The following is a 21,566-nucleotide window of genomic DNA, read 5'->3' on the forward strand; positions in this document are numbered from 1 at the left end:
AACAAGTCCATCAGCCTGTCACATGCCAATTTAGAGAGGATTCTAGATGCAACAAAGCTAGTTACAGCACAGCAGTATTCCAGTAAAATGTTGACAATAATGTTAAAGCTCAGTTACTTCAATGTTGTGGAAATGCAATCCTATCTAGACGGAAGCCAAACCTGTCTCAATGTCTGAAGAAAAGAAGCCAAAGCTAACCGTTCAGCATATATGCAGGACAGAACTAAGAGCCTCTTTAAATGAGGGATCTTTTATTCTTGAGGCCAGCCAACCTCCTCTGGCCAGACTTTCAATTGTGTTGCTGTTAATATCCATTTCCCTTGCACCAATAAGGATAATGTAAATTGGTGATCTTCAGTTATTTTTGTATATAGAATTTTGTCTTATTTAGCAATGTATGTACTTCATTAGTAATGTAAAGAATTTACATTCTTTTTAAATAATAGAAGTAAATCTGGAACAAATGAGAATTTACTGCAATGCTTTAAAAAAGCAAGCTGACTTTTTGTCACAAGCTCAAGAGAAATACAGCAGAAAAAAAAAAAAAAAAAGTTCAAAAAGGTGCAGAAAGGAAGTTGATGAGGTAAGCAAAGCATATCCAGTAGCTGTGTGTCAGCGTAACACAGACCTTGCCTGAGGGGCCGTCCTGCCAAGGCTCTTAGCCCTTCTGTTGGATTCACAGGTGACAAGTGACAGCAATAGGGGAGCCCATTCCTCAGCATTCAGGCCTGCATCTGCCCTTATCTTCTTGGCATCTCAGGTATCTGTGACTAAAGCCACTAGATCTAGGAGCCATGCAGATTTCAGGGCTCTTTACCCATGCTCCAGATGCCTTTTGACAGTGACCCCCAGTCGATATTCAGAGTTCTACTTGGAAACATATGCAAGTGTTAAGATGCTCAGAGTAACAAAAAGTAAGAAAACATACATACATAAAACAACCAGACTCCAAATCCTTCATGTCTCCCATTTCCTGAAGCAAGAGGATAGTCATTTGGTTGGAGACAGGCTTTTAAATACACGCCCAATTCTTTAATGTCCTTTTGATGGATCTTGATTTTTCCCCATATTCCTGTGAAAAGCCCCAGCTTGCAGGGCACTTATATGAGTCAGTGCCACAGCCAAGGAAGTGAAGCTGCTACATCTCTTTGTGGGGAGGAAGGGAGCAATTCTTATGCATGATGTGCATCTCCAAGGTCTAAGCTTTCAGTTACTGTTGAAAGCCAGCATCATAAATCCCAGAAGTCATTAATGTCAACACCAAAGTAACATGACTGCCTAATCACAGAGTGATGAAAGCTCCTCTGGTGAGGACAGCAGGCACCTCTTGCTCTTTACAAGCGTTTACACCAGTTCCTGAATGGTAAATGTAGCCTAGCAGTTGCTAACAATAAAGATCAAGATCCTTTTTTTTAAGAATGCCAACATGACCTACTGACTCCCTGGTTTGAGACAGTGAATTCAAATAGGACCAGTAGAGTTAAAGGGATGGATATGAGGATGCTGCAGTGCATGCTGTTGATCTGCTCACTGCTAACCTTGGATTCAGGTTCCTCATCTGGGATGATTTGGGAATATACCTTTGAGGGAATTCCTTTGGATGGAGAATAATCTGCTTGCTGGAAAGGTAGAAACCATGCAATGGTAATGAGAACCATCTCCTGGAACAGCAGTGCCACACAAATTCAGTGGTGCCAGCACTGAGTGGGAGCTCTTTTTACATCATACTTTGGGACTGGGTTGCTGATGAGTTGCAGTTTCGGTACAGCTGTTGTATTGCTTTTCATTATTGCTGCCCTTGTCAGCTCCCAGAAGCAGCTAATAATATTTCCTTTGAAAGAATATTTCAAATTTTCCTTGCTAGATGCTGAGACATACCCCGACTGATGTTATTGCTTAGAGCGTTGCAGCTGCTAACACTTCTTGATTGCTGAGTCTACCTGCATCAGAGTTAGCATCAATGCTTAAGGAATTTACGCAAGAAAGGCTGACAGCAGCAGTTTCAGTGATTTCTCTGTGTCTAACTGAAGAATATGATGCTTGCATACTCACACTGGGGGTATGGTGGGACCTTTGTTTGGGATAATCTTTTCCATTAATTGGGTTTTGTAACTTCTTCATGTTAAGAAACAGGTTTCACAGGTAGCTAAGTGAGCATAATCTTAATCTCATGTCTTGATTTTTGAATACTGAAAAGTCTTGCTATTTTGTCTGGATTATGTACAGACACAAGGCATCATAAAAACAGAGTGCACAGAACAGTTTTTAATACCACTACTTTAACGGACAGCCTTTTTATCTGTGGTGACTTTCACGTTCATCATAATGACATTTCTTATGCTGAATACTGGGGCATTTTATATCAGGAGGAATGCTCAAACCAGGCTATGACCATCAGAAAGCGGAGATTTGCTCAAAATAATTCAAAACACCCCAGACTGATCTGGAACAAGTCTGAACCTGAAAGGCAGGCAGCAAGCTGGACACTGCTCAGGGCCCATCTTGTCCCAGAGGGTGGGAGAGAACTGAGAATGCATCACAGCTGTGCCACCCCTCGTGTCCAAACCCTGAGCACAAATACAGGTGACCCAGCACAGGCAGACTGCTTTCATGCAAAATGAGCATGTAACCTACTGCAGGATCCACGCTGACTTGTACTCAAATGAGATGTTTAATTAAAGCAGGCTCTGCTTTAATTACACATAATCACCCTTTTGAGCCAGGCAGAGACTTTCAGAGCTAGACTCACATGCCAATGCTAACTGCAAACTTTTGAAGCCGCGTAAGTCAGTTTATTTCTGATCACAACTGCTTTCTGATTTGTAAGCTGGCAAATACACTGCATAAGCAAATGGGTGAAATCTGTTTTCGTCTACCAAGGGACAACCTGTATTCCATATTTTATGTTAATTCACAGAACAATGGAGGTAGTGAGTGACATAAATAAGAAGGTGAAGTGCAAGATGTATATCAGGATTTTGTGTTTAAAGTTTTTGCTTTGACTCGAAAGTATTTTAAAATATGAGGCAAGCAATACCACACACTATGTATGCACATCAAAATTTTGGTGGAAAAAATCACAGTACAAAAGTACAGCCACTGAATGATCATTTGTATATGCATGCTCACATTCTGGCTGTGCAGACATTCAAGCACTTGATTTGGAAGCTTTTAATCTTAGAGGAAAAGGGTCTATCACCCCTGCTTCGTCTGTGTATAGCATTCACAGTATAGATGGTACCTAATGCTGTACCTGCCAGTAGGGCCCCTCAAACACAAGGCTGAGCCAAGTTTCTGCATCTCATGCACAAGCTGTCCATCTTTTGAGAGTTTTCCAGATGTTTGATTCATTTGGTTTCCTTTTTCCCTAGCACATGCTTTCTTTTCTTCTCATCCTCCCTTTTCTCCAGCCATTGCCTCCCAAATCCTATTCTCTCCACACTCACTGAAACACTGTTTTAAGTTTCTAACTCCTGCAGTGGCATAATCTCGTTGACAAACCTGATGTCAGTTATCACCTCAAAGAAAAACATATCTCTAGGAATTGTCTAACTTGTGTAATTTACCTAATTTGAGGTAAAAGAAACTTCAGCGCACAGGGTAGACATCAGTCAATCCTGGGTCCTTCTTTCATCAGAAAAGAGTCTCTAGATCATGATGAGCATAAAGCCAATGAGATAAACTTCTGTGAAGCACCCAAAAGCAGCAACTTTTCCATCACCATTTTTATCATTGCTGTTAGCCCTAAGACCACCCCCAGAGGCTCAAGCAGACTCCCAGCTCTGGTATCAGTATGACTTCGGCAAAAGGTTGCACAGGCTGAGGAAAGGTAAAGGCAAAAGAGAGGATAGATCATCTGCTTCACCCCATTAAATGCCTGGCTTCCTTCCATCAACAATCAGCTCCCTCATGTTGGTTGGTTCAGGGACCGTCTTCTACATCTGCCCTGAACCAGGTACTTTGTGCAGGTTAAGCCTTCCAGACCTCATCATTACATCTGGCTCTGGGTACCCAAGGTGATCTTAATATGGATTTTGGCCAAACTCAGGAAGCCCATCACACAGCTTTTCAACAGTCCTCCTCCTGTTTAAAGCCAGAAGGCCCTTCCACTCTCTCTAAGACAAGAACTCTCTCTGAGCCTCATTAGTTAAGGGGAAACCTTGGCCTTACAGCAAGGATGTTCTCACCAGCTTCACTGCTCTGGTACTACATGATACCACCAAAGAAAGCATTCACGGTCCCCAGCTTCTACCTGGATGCCTCTTAGGCCAGATATCTCTGATTTTCATCTGGTCCTCTTGGCTGAGGATTTGCACATTTTCCATGTTCAACATTCGTACTTATCTTCTCTGTACAGGAATAACATCAGCAGATGTCCAAGGTCATGAGTTTAAGTTTCTGCAGAATCCTTCCACTTCTCCCAGTCATTTCTTATCTCTATCCTATAGACACAGAAAGGAGATGGCCTGCTGGTGCCCCCTTTATAAATTGTTTTCGTTACGCTATTTCCAGCTCTGCTGGGTGTGACAAATATGCCCAGTTATCTGCAAACATCTACAGTCTTAACTGACATCTTGTCAGAGCCTATTTCTCCTTTTCACACCTAACTTCAAATTTACTTGTGTGACAACTCCAGAGCAACCCTGATGATCTCATATACGAACTGTCACAGGATGTAAGAAATTGGAGGCAGAAGGACGACTGTACTTCCTCCGCTTCTAAGATTATGAACTATTAAAATTCTTCTAGCCTGTTATATGCCCTTCAAATTCAGGTAATTTAAGATCTCCTTGGATAGTCCCTTTGATGACAAGTTTTCTCATACAGGGGCTGGGATGGATTGAAGGAGCTTGATTCAGTTGCATACATGTAGCTATGTAGTGGCTTTTGAGATGTCATAAGGGTATCCCAGAAGTCTCTGGAAGCAGGGAAATATGACACAGGACCTACGGGAGACCCACACCCTTCTGCATTGACTGATGGAGCCATGCAGGATATCTGTGGGCATTCTTGTGTCTGTATTCAGCTAACTGAATTGGCTGTGAAGTCATACTTTCCATGGACAGCACTGTTCAAGACTGACCTGACAAGATTTCAAAAGTTTTGAAGTCTTAAAGTTCTGAAAGGGACAATTTGCTCTTTGGTCACCACCCCTGTGATGACTAAGCTAACATTTGAACCACATGCTTTCATCATATGGAATCCAATCACCAGCTCTAACTGTACTTGCCTTTTGCCTTTCGATAAATCCTCCAGCCAAAGATGCACACCGAGAGTGCTCTACCTTTCTATTCCTTCTGGCTCCCCCAAGTCTATGGCCCTTCCTGTTACAACTAGCAGGAGGTGGTTTCTCTCATAGCCTGAAGGACCATAAGCCAAATAATTCCTTAGGGAAGAGAAAGAGGTTTATGGTGCCATTTTGTTGCTAAAAAACCCCAAACCAAACAAACAAGGAGATCAATGAGAACATGCCACTGGATGGCTGTCTTAGCAGTAATCCACCCCTGGCTTCAGAGGGAAGACTGGCTTGCCTTTCTTCTTTATTTTTATGGTGTGATGACCCCTTTCGTGGAAAGTATATTCCATTTGCAGCAGATGAAGGGCATTATCATTACAAAGAACTCCCTCTGGGATTACTGCTGCTCCAGGATATTTGCCTGACTGTGGAAAACGGCAGAGGAGGACCCTCACTCCATAGCCAGAAAACCTGTTAATTAAGGAGGTTTTCCTGATCAAGTTCTGAATATCCCTCAGACATAGAGGCTCATATTAAAGTCTATGTCAGGCATAGTCCAAGCTTCTTTGCAATCACGGCTCAACCTGGTGGTTGTAAGGATCACCATTTTAAGGGAAACCTCCTTCAGTAACAGACACCTCCAGCATGGATTTATGTGCTTACCTACCACCATTTTACAGCCCTGCACTTGTTCAAGGCCTTTCCCGTGATGCTAGCCACTCTAAAATGAGTATAGTGTTCGGTCTTCCTTGAATGTAATGCTATGTAATGAGGAATACATCATCATATGTTTTAAAGAAACCGGAGGAGAAAGCCAGATGCTGCATCTGGAAGCAATGCCTTGCATGGGAGGCCACGTAATGCTTGTGCTGTGTTTGGAGGAGGAACGCCTGCTGGCAGGTAACAGGGCTTGGACAGACCATGGGGCAGACATCATCTTCGGCTCTGAGCACACCCCAGAACATCACAGAAAGCTTGTCCTGACAAGCAGCTGGGTTTTTACATGATAAAGTAGAAAGAGTGGTTAAGGATTTTACTATTAGTAGTAATAGCTTTATTACTCTCTTTATATAAGAACAAATACCAGATATACCGGTGAGGGACTTCTTATTAGTAAATAATCTTTTTATCAGTTTCATGCCATTAATAATCCAAGATTATACTGACACAAAGCACATTTGGCGAAGTTACATCTTACAACTATTTAGAAACTAAAGCTCAGTATGTAAGTCAGCTGTGTGGCTGGTAAGTAGGTCAGCTGTTTGGAACAGATGTACTTTTTCATCTGCACCGCTTCCCAGTTGGCTTCAACCTATAATGCCCTGAACGTCCTACTCTGCCTATCTAAGGGAGAGTGTGGTGACACAAAGGGGCTAGGAGTCCTTCACTGATTGTTCTCCACAGGTCTCCTTAACCTGGAATTAATTTCCCACACTTTTACCTTAAATAATCGTGATGTGTTGGCTTCTAGTCCGCACAAGGCTGAGCTGTTCTTCCAGACCTGGAAAATGGATGAAGGCAGGGGCATCTGACTAATGATAATTTGAATATCCTTTGGTTTTGCCTGTGGTATTGGCTTCTAGACCAAGTATTTATTCTTCTGAGGCTAAGACTCTTTATTAAGCATTTTAAATTTATCACAAAGTAGGTAGTGCCAAGGACTGGCAGAAAGGTGCCTTTATGTGTGTCCCTAAATATACAGATAAAAAACCTCCATGCTGCATTTGTTTAAAAGAATATTAAACAAACATCTTGTTCAGCTGTGCATATTTGTAGTGACAGAATTTAGGACCTCAGAGTCAGACACACCTGCTTTCAATGTAGAAACACATTTAAACCTAAGAAAGTTATGATTCGTTCAGTTTTATGGGACTCATTCTTAAGACTTAATAGGCTACACAAGTGTTAATTCTTGCATTTATATTTCTATATTATTTTTATATATATATATATCTATGTGTGTGTGTGTGTGTTCAGGATACAGGAAAAATGAGAGAAAGGAAGGAAAAGTTGTTTAGGGATACTTTGCATCCTCTTGCCTTCTTCCAGTTTAACCCTTATTTGCTTATAACATTAAGGTTAGCAGAAAATGCCTACGGCCTTAGAAAAGATGGAAAATAATTTCTCCTTCTTTAATTTCTAAAGCAAACAAGGAATGACTAGTGAGGTCCTTTGGTAATGTAGTTAAAAAGAGGGGTGATTCCTAGTTTACAGACACACAGCACAGTGCGGTTAGACATTCTCTATAGAAAAATAAAGTTGATCACACAGTCCCTACAGGATCACTGCAAAGCCCTTCCCAGCTAGCTGATGTGACAAAAACAACCCGTATTTGCCCTTCCAAGCATTAGCAGATAAAGGATGGCTAACTCTTAATGCATGCCCAAAACCAGACGCCTGTCATTTCTCCTTTACTGCATGCAAGACTGTTTATTGTTTTGCACCCAAATGAAAGGTTTCTTACTTCGCACATTTTGCAAACCTTTCAAATAAAGCAGGCAAAAAGAGGGAAGTTTATTCCTGCACACGTTAATCAAAAAAGGATAAACAGAAATTACAGAAGCTTCTAAAAAAACCAACACAAACAAACCACAAAACCAAAAAAACCCAAAAGTTTTGGGTAGAAAACTATAGCTTCCTTCAAACACAAGGGCAATGCATGCAGAAATGCATCCAGTTAACCACTCTAAATACATGTGTCTCGTAAAGAGCAGGATGGACATGTGTAAACTAAAGTCAAATATCTGCTTACCTATCTTCTTTATCACATTCTTACAGTTGTTTAAATTTTACCACATTTTAATTGCAGTACAAGGAAGTGTGAGGAGCATTGGCAAAGCATAACTGGAACCTTAATGTATTTATGAAAGCGTATAAATTAATTAGTATGCTTCAAACACTTACTGTGCAGTGTTAGCTCTGAATTCTCTAACTAAAGGGATATGCAGCAACTGCACACATACATTCATAAGCATCCCTATGTATATCACACATCAACGTAAACAGCTTTTATATAACAAAGTGCAATGCGACAGTAGGATATGGCCACTTGCTGCCAGCTCAAATACCACTTTGCATTCTTATTTGTACAGGGATTTCAGCTCTTAGACATAAACCTCTATCATTTTTCACTCTAATTGGAGGTGTATTATCTAAAGCAGAATGAGAACACTGCATTTAAAAAAAACCCAGAACTTTCTGTCCAGTTGGCAACAACTCTAAATGGCAACAAATGTGCAAGGCACCAGTATTGCGTTTAGCTCTGCTGTTGATACTTAGGTCTCTGAAAACAGAAAGCAAGTCAAGGGTCTGGCTATAGGACAAACTATATAAAATGAGTTTAAATAGGCTGAGATCACCTTGTTCTCCTTTTTACTGGCTGGCAGCCTTACTGTCAGCAGAGGAGCTGAAAGATACAGAACTCAGTTAAGCACCAAAAACCCTTACCTCTACCTGCACCTGGACATCATCAGGTTTGTTTTCAGCAAATGAAGATTTCCTGGTCTGTCCTCGCCTGTGGCCAAACTTGCATTTGTTCCTCAGGACTTGCTCATCATCTTCAATGGGTCTCCGCACATACTTGAAACGATCTTTAAGGGCCCGTTTCCATAGCAGCTGCATGAAGGGGGGGGGGGGGGGGGGGGGGCGGGGCGGAGAATAAATCTGTCATTACCAGTATTTTTTATCAAGAATTTGCCCCATTCCTAAAACAGGTCGATTTGTTTTATCTAGCTCTACTTTATAAAAAACTGTTTGCCAATAACGGAAAAAGACTCATAGGGCAGCATCAGCATACTGGTGGTTTCAGGACTGAATGAAACATAAGCACCTGTAGTATGTGACTCTATGGCAACTAAACGGTGGGGCTACTGGCACAGCTGTAGTTCATTAAGGATGACAGCAATTAAACCTAAGGGTTAGATTTAGCCAATATAACTAGGGATGTAGTTGAAACCACAGTTTGCTTTCCTTTTCTCATCTCTTACTTTGGGATGCTCCAGTCATGACATCAGGTCATGAAACTACCCATGAATCAGATCGGCTCACTAATGCCACAGAAAACTAATGTTTGGGGGTGGGGTGGGTTTGTTGTTTTTTTTTTTCCCTGAGTGGACTATTTTTCCTCTGCTTCTGACAGCCTCTGATGGGTTGTGCAGTTGTATGATTGTAATATCTAACATAGGGGAGTGGGAAAGATACAGTGGGATACTCCCTTTTGCAGGGAACCTACAGTTACACTGCATCAAGTCTATTAAACTGAACTCAAAACTGCTGAATTAAGAGGATCGTTTCAGTAGACACTAGTGTTTGTAAGACTCTTCAAGGTATGTAAATTGCAACTTAAAGGTAGTTCTGCACTGCATGTGGATGCAGCCCTTGTTTAATGGAACCATCCATCACTCTGGCAGCCAAAGATGGAGTTTATATGGTCCCACTGCTTCTATCACACTCGCATCTTTTTTTACTTGGGTGCTGAAAAGTCATTTCTGAAAATTGTATGAACAGCAACTTATTCGTGCATCCTTACGGACAGATGGTTGTTTACCTGCAGTCCCCAGCTCAGCATCCCACGGCAGGACCCAGCCGTGCTAACCATTGACAAGTGGGGAAGCAATTACTAATCAAACGCCATTAAAAAAGTCTGCAGGCAAAACCTGCAGTTGTGAATACTGAAAATGTTTTGCCAGATCCTCAAAAGCAAATGCTTGTTCCAGTTATTGAGGGGGTTTCAACTGTCAGAGGGAATAAAAATTAGTCAGAAAAGTGACTGCAAATGACAGGATGTGGCAAGAGAGATTCAAATAGCTGTTACCTCATTTTCCAGAATTGACTCCAGTACTACACTTACTCAATACTGCACTCAAGCCTGTACTCACTGACATACTAAACCACCATATAAACAGACGAATGATTACTCCAGATTTCTTACCAAAATGGTGTCCTTTATTAGTCAAGGTCATATGACTTTAAGGGCTAACTTTGGTGTGAACCAGAATTCAGTAAAAATAGACTAAGTAGTATAGCATCTGTCTTCACAGCAGCCTGACATGCCTGCCTTTCTCACCCACAGGATATGGATAGGAGGGTCTCTTACAGAGACACTGATGAAGGTAGCATGACCTTGCCTTTCTCCTGCTGAACATATTGCTCCCAACCCGCTAGGGTACTAGCTGACTTACAGGCCCTCAAGCCTAAAAGCAAGACTTCCATGAATGGTGAAAAATGATGGTGGAAGAGCTATGAGAACACAGCCCCTGTAGCAGCTACCTCAGCTCTTCTCAAGCAGACCTGGGCCAGCCAGGGGAGGTGTGCCTTTCCTGGGGGACACCTTCTGCCACCCACCTGCAGGCCCTTACAGAAGTATCCTCTCAGCACCAGTAACACTTGAACATTGAGAACTGGCAAGAAAACAAATCCATCTGTATTTCTAGTACGTAAACTTCAGACTTGGGATTGGAGTCACATTTTCACCAATCTAAACATAACAATTAGACACAGAGCACAACTGCTCCCCCAGCCTCCTCACAAGGCATATTTACAGCTTCAATTTGAGTATCACACCAGCACTGCTTTCAAAAGCAGTAAGGTAACTACATGCCTTGCAAATCCCACTTGTTATCTGCCTGAGAGATTAAGGTTCCCAAATAAGTTTACAATTCTGGCCCTATGAATTTACATCTTGATGCAAATACCCCAGTGTTATATGCCTAGCAAAATTTATTTGGAATATGGTCATTTTAAGGCTGTTGAGAAACAAGCAAACAAAAACCTTAGCTTAATGCTTCCCTGAAGTGTTCAACAGATGTTAAAATATTTCAAAACATGATAAGCCCAGAATATATTAGCAGTTGACAATTTAAATCTCCCCTTAGTTGAGTTTTGCACAGTTTCTTTCTTTTGAAAACCTTTGTTTGGCTAGAAGATATTTTTGCTTATTCTTCCACATGAAAGAATATGCTGACACCTATACAGAGCTTTAAATATCCCTCAAAGTTCAAAACATTCAGCTGTTTCATATCCCTGTCCTCAGATAAATTAAGAGTTTTAACTAAATTATTTCTGTAATAGGATTCTCATAAGCTTAGCCAAGTCCCTTCTCACATACCTATTTCATGAATGAGACTGCAAGCACATACTTTTATGTGCTTCCCCTGGCGGGTAATGCATCTTCTAAAAAGGACGCTTTCGTTACCATTTTTGAGCTGATAAGTCTATTTTCTATTAATTCTCCCCTCCCCTCGCCCTCAAAAAAAAAAAAGCCCAAACCACCCCAGGAAGGTTTACAATGCTTGCAAGGGAGCAGAAGGATTAGTCTGTGTCTATCTGACATAGGAGGGGAAGGATTACATGCAGATTAAAAGCAGTAATTTACTAGCGAATAACCATTTTGTGTGCGGCAGTTACATAAATCGGGCATGTCAGCACTGGGATCCTGGGTTTCACCAGCATCATAGCACTGCTCAGCAGCCCCAGCTCAAGGGAGCCGCTTACGCAAAGCCCACTGGCCACCGGTGTGGATGAAGAGCCCTCTCTTTTCCCTTTTCCTTCCTTTAAGGTTTTCTTGGAACAATACAATTTTCAACATGTTGGCTGAAATGGAATAAGGGCAGTGACTCTTTCCAAATGGTTGGTTGTAACCCTTGTAAAAGGAATAAATATATACAGAATAGGATCTAGCAAGTGTCAAGAAACAGCATCATGCTAATTTTCTTTTGACTGCTGTGCCTGACTCTGGCTTTTGCTGTATAACCTATTTTGTCTGTAACTACTTACAAATGTTGTGTTGGTTACATTATACATCAGAACTCTAATAATCTATTTCCTGATCAAATGGAGTTCAATGTGTTTTGTTTTTTTAAATCTTGTATGTGTTAGTTTAGGATAGCATTGTTCTTTAAGTAGAAGGAATCATCATGGGAAAAATGACTTACATAATCACTTTAAAGCACTTTTTTCCAAAAGCTGATCTTGGAACAGAGTAGGGAAATTAATTTCATTCCAGGTCTCCCATAGACATCTTAAATGAGTTTTGCCTCATTATTTTTAATTATTATTTAGATTTTCAAATAATTTTTCTTTAATTCCTGCTTCAGGAGGGATCTAGTAAATAACATTCTTTTTAAATTCATAGTACCTAAGTAGCTTATTTGTAAACTTATTCATTTAGGATCATTATCATCATCCTGACTATACTGCATTGGATATCCTTTGCAAAAGGGCTGATGGCACAGAAGCATATTTTTCCCTACTGCAAAATCAAACGTGAAACCTTTTAACCAAGACAACAGAATTATGGATAACCCACTAGTAAATCTTGAAACGTCAAACTTTTAATGACCTCTCACTGCAACAGTATGAGATTGAAAATATTAGACTAAGTTTCTACATAATATATGCATTGTTGAAAGTACTTGTTTAAAATAGTTTGGAGTTATAAATAAAGTGTCCGGTATTTTGGGAAAAAACCCTCTGAAACCCGCAAAAGTGGAATGTTCAAAGCTTTGCAAGTAATATTTTTCCTGCCATGAAAATACTGGTGTGAATGTAAACGCTCTAAGGTTTGGGTTTTTTTGTTGTTCCTCTCTGTTTTCCAGCAGATCTTTCCCCTTTCCAATCTTCCAAGCCACTTCACTTCCATGAAAATGTTACAACAAAAGTGCTGAAATCTTCAGTTCAGAGTTTCTCCAAGATTTTCATTACACCAAGTTCTTTATGTTCTGATTTTCTATTCTTGTTCAGAAGAAAAAGCTAAATCTGGAATGTCTAGATCTGTCACGGGATGAGCTTTCCCTTGCCTCAGCCAGGAAGCCCACCCGCCTGCCCCTGCCCGCCCACGCCACGCACAGCCATGCATACTGGCTGTGGAAGAACCCAGCACCGTTCCCACTGTGTTCTTCCAGCAGCCAAGACACATCCATTTCTGGTGAAAAGCTCCAAACCACAAGAATTGTGAGTTAAAATCACACCACTGATAGACCTTCTCAGGACGTCTCATCAAGAACTACTGCAGCCTTCTGCACACCCCAGCAGACACTGTGGATGCTCCTCCACCCCAAAGGGTAAGCAATTGCTTTCCTTTTAAGCATGGATTTAGAGTTAAATTGAACCTAGGAACCGAGACATAGCCCAGCAATAAATAAAGAGCAATACATTAATGTCATTAACAGTACAGTGGGGTAGAGCATTTCACATGGCAGAAAGGAAAACACCCAATGGCAGAAATGAGCTTCAGCACACCAGAGGGAGCACAAGGCTTCATATTCCAAACTATGTTCAGACCTTTTTTTTTTTTTTTTGAAATGCATGCAACTATTTCTTTTTCCTGTTAACTTTGTCAAGAATTTAAACCTCTGAATGCTTGAAAACATGTTTGTTGGTATGCTAAATAAACTCAGATAACCTGATTGACCTACCAGTCCTGGAAAGCATTATTCTCAGCTGAATTGCCATGTTTGCTGTGTCCCATTCTCCAGCCTTACAACAGACTGAAAGGGGGGGGTTATCTATCAGGCACAGACATCTGTGCACAGCTGGTCACCCGAGGCTCCCTTTGGAGCCCACAGAAAGAATGAAGACCTTCCACAGTATTATTCCTCTCCTCCCAATGTAGACAACAAAACCACATGACACAAACTGCACCTCCAGAAGTTTATATATATGTTATTTAATAACTAATATAACTAGCATTTTTGTTTAAAATATTACTCATGTTAGTTTTCCTTTTCTACATTTAGCTGTCAGTCCCCAAATAAGTCCCTTTCTGCTTTCCTTCTGAATTATTTTATTGATGATAGTTTTCTTAAATACTTTCAATGAACTATTCAAAAATGGTAATAATGAATGTCTAATTATTATAGATAAACAAGTTTAAGGTATTCAGAACCTCTCAGTAAATAATATTTTACACCTTACAAGACCTGGGATTCAATACTGTTGTCAGGAACAGCAAGCAGCAGTTCTTACAGTCCCATGCTAGCCTGAGGCTATTTTAAAAGAAAAGCCTACAAAACCTTCACTTTTTTTGAGCTGCTGAAGACACTTTTTTCAAGAAGAGATGAAAGAATGGAGGTTAGCCAGTCTTCTTTTGTTGTTAATTTGTTTCTTAAAGGTATGTGAATTCAGTTTTACTGCAAGCCTCATGCTAAGTAGCTGCATATGTTATAGGGTTTGTTTTAAGCCATTGCTGTTGTAACACACAACTATCTCAGATCATGAAAAAAGAAGTATTTATAGCCTTTATGATTGTGAAGAAAGAACAGAATGTATAACAGTAGGGCCAATAAAAATAGTAATTTGTTCTCACCCCCCTCCTCCAAACTTAAATATACACACATACACCTTTAGTGCATTTTTTCCTGCCTTGACCCAGGCAGTGGAGAGGGGCTGGCTCAGAACCATTAGACTCGCAATACTGCAAACTGCTAATTCCAGCTTCCTCGCTTACTTGTGGTGGTTTCTTCCAGATATGCTTTCTAGTAAGCATGAGATAAATATCAAAAGATAAAGAACAAAAACTCTGAAGTCTCTGCCCCATCACTTAACTTATGCCATCACTTCTGGGATCCATCTGGGAAGCGATGAGCCGATAAGCAGTTTCCTCAAGAATGGGGTTATAAGTAGTTTTGCCCAGTCTATGCTCCTGCTGCAATTGAAGTCCTTTGAAAACCTAGCTTAAGCATCTCTGTTTAAAAAGAGATTTTAAAAGTTAAAGGCTGTAAAAGCCTCTTCAGAGTCAAACTGAACATCATTCCAGCTCCCCTTCACAAAGAGAGCCAGAGGAAGCCCAGGAGCCTGGCTGAGGACCCTCACTGGGGTATTCAAAGTGGTATCCTGACTGAAAATAAGGGTGGACTGTTGCTCTCTGATCCTTCTCCCTCTCTCTCCTCTCTGAGATGTATTTTTCTTTAGTCCTTTCCCTCCTATAACATGTGGGCTCAAGGGAGAACTAGAATAGCCACCCCTTAATCCTCACTTTTTTTTTTTCAGAATTATTTTGCTTTCTGCAGTAACTGCACATGAGATATATTTATATATGTTTAAAGCTAACAACCCCCACTGAGTCTCACAAGCTTTTACAGAATGCTATAAAAGTATCACATGGCAAAGCAATAATGTGAAGTCAGAAGGTGAACACTGTCCTCTGAGACCACAGATATATATTCTGGGCCACAAGAGTGAAAAAATGTAGTTCAAATTTAAGTCAGCTCCTTCCACTGCTTTCCGTTATGTCCCCATTGAGATGCCAACCAATGTTTTTAAATGTTTGCTTTTTTTTTTTAAATTAGGCCTAGATACCTAACAGCTAAATGATCATAGTGCATTGCAAAAGCATCAATCATATGTTAGCTCTTATACAGACAATTTTCTAAAGACTTGGCTTCTTTGTTTTTAAAAATAAAACCAAGTTACATTTACTTAAATGTATATTTTTGGATAAATCAATTCAGAAAAAAATACATAACAGGCATCCAGGGACTTCATGTACCTGTCTGCATGATCTCACAGTGGCTTTGAGGAGTGGCTATAACAGGATTAATCTTTAATTAAAATAATGAAATAAGAATGTGATTTGCCAAACGTGTCAAAGCAAAGCTTACAGCTCTGAATGCAGCCAGTATATAAGAAATTTATATTGATTTCCTCTGAATGAAGATATTTTCTTGTGATTGATTATGTGGAAATGAAACACACCAACAAACCTCAAACACAATACAACCTGTATTTTTCAAGACAGAGTATTCTTTACAATACTTACAAAGCCCTTCCCATCTTCATCAAGGAACGGGTACGCCTGCAGCAGAGCATTGACAACAATGTTATATTGCTGACTGTTCGGATACCTGTGAAAACAAGATGGAGATGTAGAAGAAATAGTTGATATTCTAGGCAGTGTTAGATACCAGCTGGAGTCTATACTGATTTACATTAAACTGAGAATTTCTCAGACTATTGATTCCTCCACAAATAACAAAGGGAACAGCTTTAAGGTTTGAACGAAATCTTCCTGTTGGCTTCAACAGGTTTCAGGCCTTTAGCCACCTCTGATTAAGCAAGCATATTAAAGAGAACAGCTTTACATCCATTTGAAAATTTACTTCTGCAGCCAATAGGTAATGCTCCCAAATAGATTCAGCGCTGTTTACTCACAGTGATCCTTCTAGGTATTTTGTCATGTCTGCTTGTAAAAATTCAATTATCCTTATTCTCATACTGTGATCAGGGCATTTTTTTTCTGCTAATATGCACTTGACATCATAAGGGAAGTCTGGCAAAGCATAAGAACTTGTCCACTGCAACGTCTTGTATCTTGCAAAAAATGATTTCAGATTTTTTCTGTAAAAGAAAAGATTATATTGTCATGATCATGCCCTTCTTTCTATGGGAACGCAGGCAAGAAGGAAAGAAAAATGCAAGTCTAAAAACTCAGCACAAAGGGAAGTTATTGCTATAGAAATTCAGGGCTTACTCTCTTGGTTTCTACATAAAGAACATCTACAAAAGCTGCAATCAAAACATATGGGGTTAAAACCAGGTGTCAAATGTGAAAAGTTATAATCAGGAGACACTGGAAGGTGTTCACTAACTGAAAGCAGAAGGCAGAGCAGAGGAATTCACTGAGGACTTGCTGCTGTTGCAAAATAAAATATCTTTATCTGTCATAATTTATAATGTGTTTCCTACCAGTTCTGCTAACTTACTAGTGAGAGTAAGCCAAACAGCTTAATTGAATAAAATACTGTCCTCCCGAAGGGGAAAGCAGTGAATGGGATGAGGCCAGTTGCTACCAGCACATGGCTGAAAACAAAGCAGACATAGCCTGTAAGGACCTGCAGCTCCTGCCCCAAGACCATAATGTCACACCCCAGCTGGGGTCAGCCTGAGGTAGGATATCACCACTGGCTACCCAAGTGCATTCCTCCTCCAGAAAGCATGCCGAACCCCAACTCTGAAGGAACACCGGGAAAAGTAGAGACAAATTGAGCTGAAAGTCAATCAAGAGCCACCTAGAAGATGGAGTGGTTCTGGCAGCCCTAGACAGCTTCCCAGTCATAGTAGTCCAGACCCAATAAAGGAATTAAAATGAGAGGTGTCAAAGACAGCTAGAGATTCCTGATATGTGTGGTATCACTGCAATTTATGTTTGCTTTGATTTAAATTGCAGAGAAAAATTTGGAAACAACTAGCTGACTTTTAGAATAGTTTTTAAAATAAACCATGCTATCATTACAGATGACAAATGTAGGTGCTTAAGTGGTGGAAAAATTCAGACATCTATACCTAAATTAATCATCTGAAGTCTCTTTATATTCACTGAGGACACAAACACCACTAAAGGATGACAGAACAACCAGAAAACATCTAAATCAGACCAGATGTTGTCTCGTCTATTTCTCTCCACTAATTATGATTATGAGATTAGGATAGTTACTACAGTTGTTGAAATCTATGCTGCATAGGTCTCAAGTTAGGAATCCCCCACTAGTGTGGGAGCTTTCACCTACATCCCCCAAACACTTGTGGCTGGACTAGGCATGCTGCAGCGTCCCTTCCAAGCTGCCCTAGTTTTTGAATCTATAACACATACGGAGAGAAATACCACTAGACTTCAGTCCAGTCAACATACACAGGTTTTCACTCCTAAAGGTCTCTGTGATAGCCTATAAACAAGAGCTAGGTGTATAAATAAGAGCTGTGAAGAGTTTTAGCAAGGTCTTCATTGGGAGGTTTTGCTATCCAGACTCTTTCAGATAAGGATGTAAAAAACCACCTCACCAAACTCATGGTAGCCAATGGCAAAATCAACTGCAATACCGATGGAGGGGCATTTGTGATAGCTTAATTTACACCACTTTGAAAGACTACTATATACCTGGAAGATATCTCATTTTGGGCCCCTACAGCCAGTTATAGTCTCAATACCTTCTTGAGTAGATTAGTCTGTAACTCTCAATATTCTTGACCTAGTTGTGCTGCCTACCATCTTGGCATCTCTTAATGTAGGTTGGTAGCTCGCAGGCTAGCAGCAGCTCTACAGCCGTGATATACCCGTACCAACCCCAGCACTACTGCAAATGACAATGCACTGCTGAAAAAAAATAATAGTCATTTGGGAACTGTCATCTGATCCTCGTAGTTATATTAACAAGTAGCAGCAGTACTCGTAGCACTACCACGCCCCCCCCCCCCCCCCCCCCCCCCCCCCATACAAAACAGATACAAAATGGCCAGGGCTGCTGTCTCTCCAAGCTCACCAAATTTTATGGGGCACTGATGGTTAACAATAGATGCAAACTGCAGTGAACTTCTATTAGTACTTGCAGTCTCAAAAGAAGGAAAAGCTGTGTGAGAAGTGCCAACATATCCACATAGACAAATTGACGTCCTTTTCTGGTGATAAACTGATACACAAACGAGAAAATAAAATGCAACACAGATTCTGAAATCTCTTGGAAATCCCTCCTATGCAAATAAAGTGCATATGTTCAATGTAGCACCAGTGAGGAGCTCTGCAGCCTGTAAGTTTGAATCCTGTACTTTCACCAACTTTACTGATGACAGTGATGTAGCAGACAGGCTGGAAGTTACTGTGTACTGTTATCAACATGCTATCATTTAAGCTAGCTCAAAAATGGACAGAAGTTTAAAACATGAAATTTGTATCTAAGCAGCACTGAAATATCTTTTGTTGCTAGTCCCATTGAAACCAAACCGAACCATACTCAGTTACTTGAAGAAAATAAAATTTTGTTGCAGTTTGGATGGCTAATAGCCAGGGAGGCATGGTAACTCTCCCATACACCAGTCCCTTCACATTTGCCAGTACAATAAAAACACTCCAAATTCTACTTCTCTTAATCTTACCCAACACAAAATAGTTCCTTGCTGTCCAAAGAAAATCCAAAAATTCCTTTAATCTTCACACTGCAACAGTGCAAGAGGTTAAATATTTTACTAGCTATTGCTTAAATCATCATTGTTGGGCAGTCACATTACATATATGCAGTAATATTTTACAATGAAATACAAGTTTGTTTGAAAAGAAACACAACTCCACACTAAACTTTATCCCCAGAAATGCTCACGTGCAAACTTGTTTTACTAAAACAATACTTCAGTTAAACTGTACATGCGCTGGAATTCATGCGTATAGCCAAGACCTTCCTTGATTGCGGAGAAGCACATTACATTTGGAGATTTAGGTACAAACATACACAGCCCCTTTCTAACCATCTCTTTCTGGTCTTCTAGCTAACCTGTGACAGGGATAAGATCAAAATCACAAAATGTGAATTACTACATGTTTTCTCTCAGTGCTTTAGAAATTTGGTGCTGCAGCTAAATCAATCTGATGGCTAATTCCTGCCAAATGTCAGTTCCCCTATCCCCGTGCTGTCACATGTCTCTACCCCTTTCTTACTGGGAAGCCTCTAACCCTGCAGCAAGTTACTTCAAGGAGCTACAGAGACAAAATTCTTAATTTTTCTTCTTGGCTTAGGTATGTCCCCCAGAATGGCTCCCCATGAGGTGAGACAAATACCAGCACAGATGAAGCAAGCTGGTCTCTTTATGTTTAGCTGCAATGTGGAACTGCATCTTAAGAAGCATCTCTCCAGTAAGGACACAACTAGTCACAGAGCTTTTGACCACTCAGCTGTTGTAGATAACCACTTTACTTAATGTACTAAGTCACAGCACTGTTTTACACACCTATTTCTTTGGCTTCATTACAACCTTACTCTGCTCACGTACAGTGTGTTTACTGAGACACAAAACTGTATAATAACATCATTTTGGACTGAGCCATTTGGGAAGAGCTTCAGCTGAAAAAAACCCAACCAAACAAAAAAAAAAACAACTAAAAACACAAACCAGAAAGAGCAAACCCACCTATCTGAATTATATAACCCCTGGCATCCCTAATCCCAGCAAATAAGGCAAAGAGTTACACACTTGCAGTGTCACTCAGGCCATTAGATGACAGTTTTAAACTGCACTGGAGAGAACAGTGGAGAGCGAACACAGCATCATGGTCTCCGAGCTCTGTGCCCTGTGCACCTCACACAGTCACCTGAATTAGCTGTAACAAGTAAGTAATCAATATAGACAGCTCAATCAAGGTAGCTGTGCAAAGTGCCATAGAGAGCTAGAACCACGTTCAAATACTAGATCATAGTAAGACTGTCATTTTTAAGCGTCTTGATCATACTGGCAAGGATCAGTTTCCTGCATCTATTTAGTGCATTTAGGAAAAAAAGTGACTTAAAGGCCAAGCACATGCACAAACAGGCTGCGTGCCATAAGCTTTTCTTCTTGTCTACTAAAGTCCGTGAGCCTATGGCACTCATTGCTACACCTATACTTGCTGTATCAGCCCAGGTCCCAGTCAGAGAACACGGCAGCTGAGCAGAACTTTGCTGACATCAGTGGGTTCCCATGTTCAGTACACCCAGACAAACTCAGCACATGGGTGGGGCCTCAACAAAGTCCCATTTTTCACAGCTGAAGGTTTAGTCTTTTTACACCACGCATCAGCAAGGCACTCATGTCTGAAGATTCGTAGGCTGGAAAAAAGTCCATGTCTACAAAGCCAAGGCAGAATCAGAACAGAAAAAACCCCCACGGAACTTGCAGATGTGAAGGAAAAGAGAAGTCTGCAGGCATAGAACATGTTGCATTTCCCTAATACATGTATAATATGCTTTCAGCTTTATGACAATATTTAAGATTGCAAAGGTTAGTTCTATTAAAAGGAAGAAATGACAGAAGACAAAAATTCAAAAGAAACTCTTTTCCCCCTCTCAATGGCAAGATAAAATAGGGTGCTCTTTTTCTATTCACAGTTCCGAGATCTGTACCTGAAGGATTCTCATGCCTTTCTCTTCATGTACTGCACTGCCATTTCCTACTTCCCAGCACAAACCCAGCGTTTGCCAGTTATTCCCTAGAGCCTGCGATCTGCAGTCTAGATAGTGCTTGATGATGTCTTTTATTCTTTCAGTTCCCACTAAACGCAGGGGCAGGTATCCTTTAGACTGAACAAGAAGTTACATCGGCTTCAGCAAGGCTAGGGCGCGGGAGCTGGCGCACACCCCGCAGCTGCCCATTTCCCAGCGCAGCTCCTGTGCCAGCTTTTCCTGCAGTATCCTTGCTATAGAAATCATCGCATTCAGTAGGAGTACGGAATTACAGAAAAAATTAATCAGCTTTAAAAAAAATAAAGTTTGTGAGATGCAGACACAACCTGCTTCTAGAAGGAGTCAAGATTTTTTGACAGTTTCAATTCTGCGGAGCTGCATCACTTAAGTGAAGGCTCTGCACTTCCAACTCA

The 21,566-nt window shown here is 40.6% G+C and overlaps 1 protein-coding gene across 2 annotated transcripts in view; it reads right to left on the reverse strand.

The window, feature by feature from the left end:
* The window catches only part of SAMD3 (sterile alpha motif domain containing 3), a 42,203-nt gene that overhangs the window by 9,208 nt on the left and 11,429 nt on the right, over positions 1 to 21,566 (reverse strand). The window contains exons 5-8 of one of the 2 annotated variants that reach the window (XM_055810185.1): positions 16,385 to 16,570; positions 15,993 to 16,077; positions 8,684 to 8,851; positions 6,678 to 6,737 (exon numbers count right to left, since the gene is read on the reverse strand). In XM_055810185.1, the coding sequence (XP_055666160.1) occupies positions 6,678 to 6,737; positions 8,684 to 8,851; positions 15,993 to 16,077; positions 16,385 to 16,570 (499 nt within the window). The remainder of the gene's footprint in view (positions 1 to 6,677; positions 6,738 to 8,683; positions 8,852 to 15,992; positions 16,078 to 16,384; positions 16,571 to 21,566) is intronic. The other variant, XM_055810186.1, reaches the window with a different exon arrangement.

Source organism: Falco peregrinus, chromosome 7, assembly GCF_023634155.1.
Source record: "Falco peregrinus isolate bFalPer1 chromosome 7, bFalPer1.pri, whole genome shotgun sequence".
Lineage (NCBI taxonomy): Eukaryota > Metazoa > Chordata > Aves > Falconiformes > Falconidae > Falco > Falco peregrinus.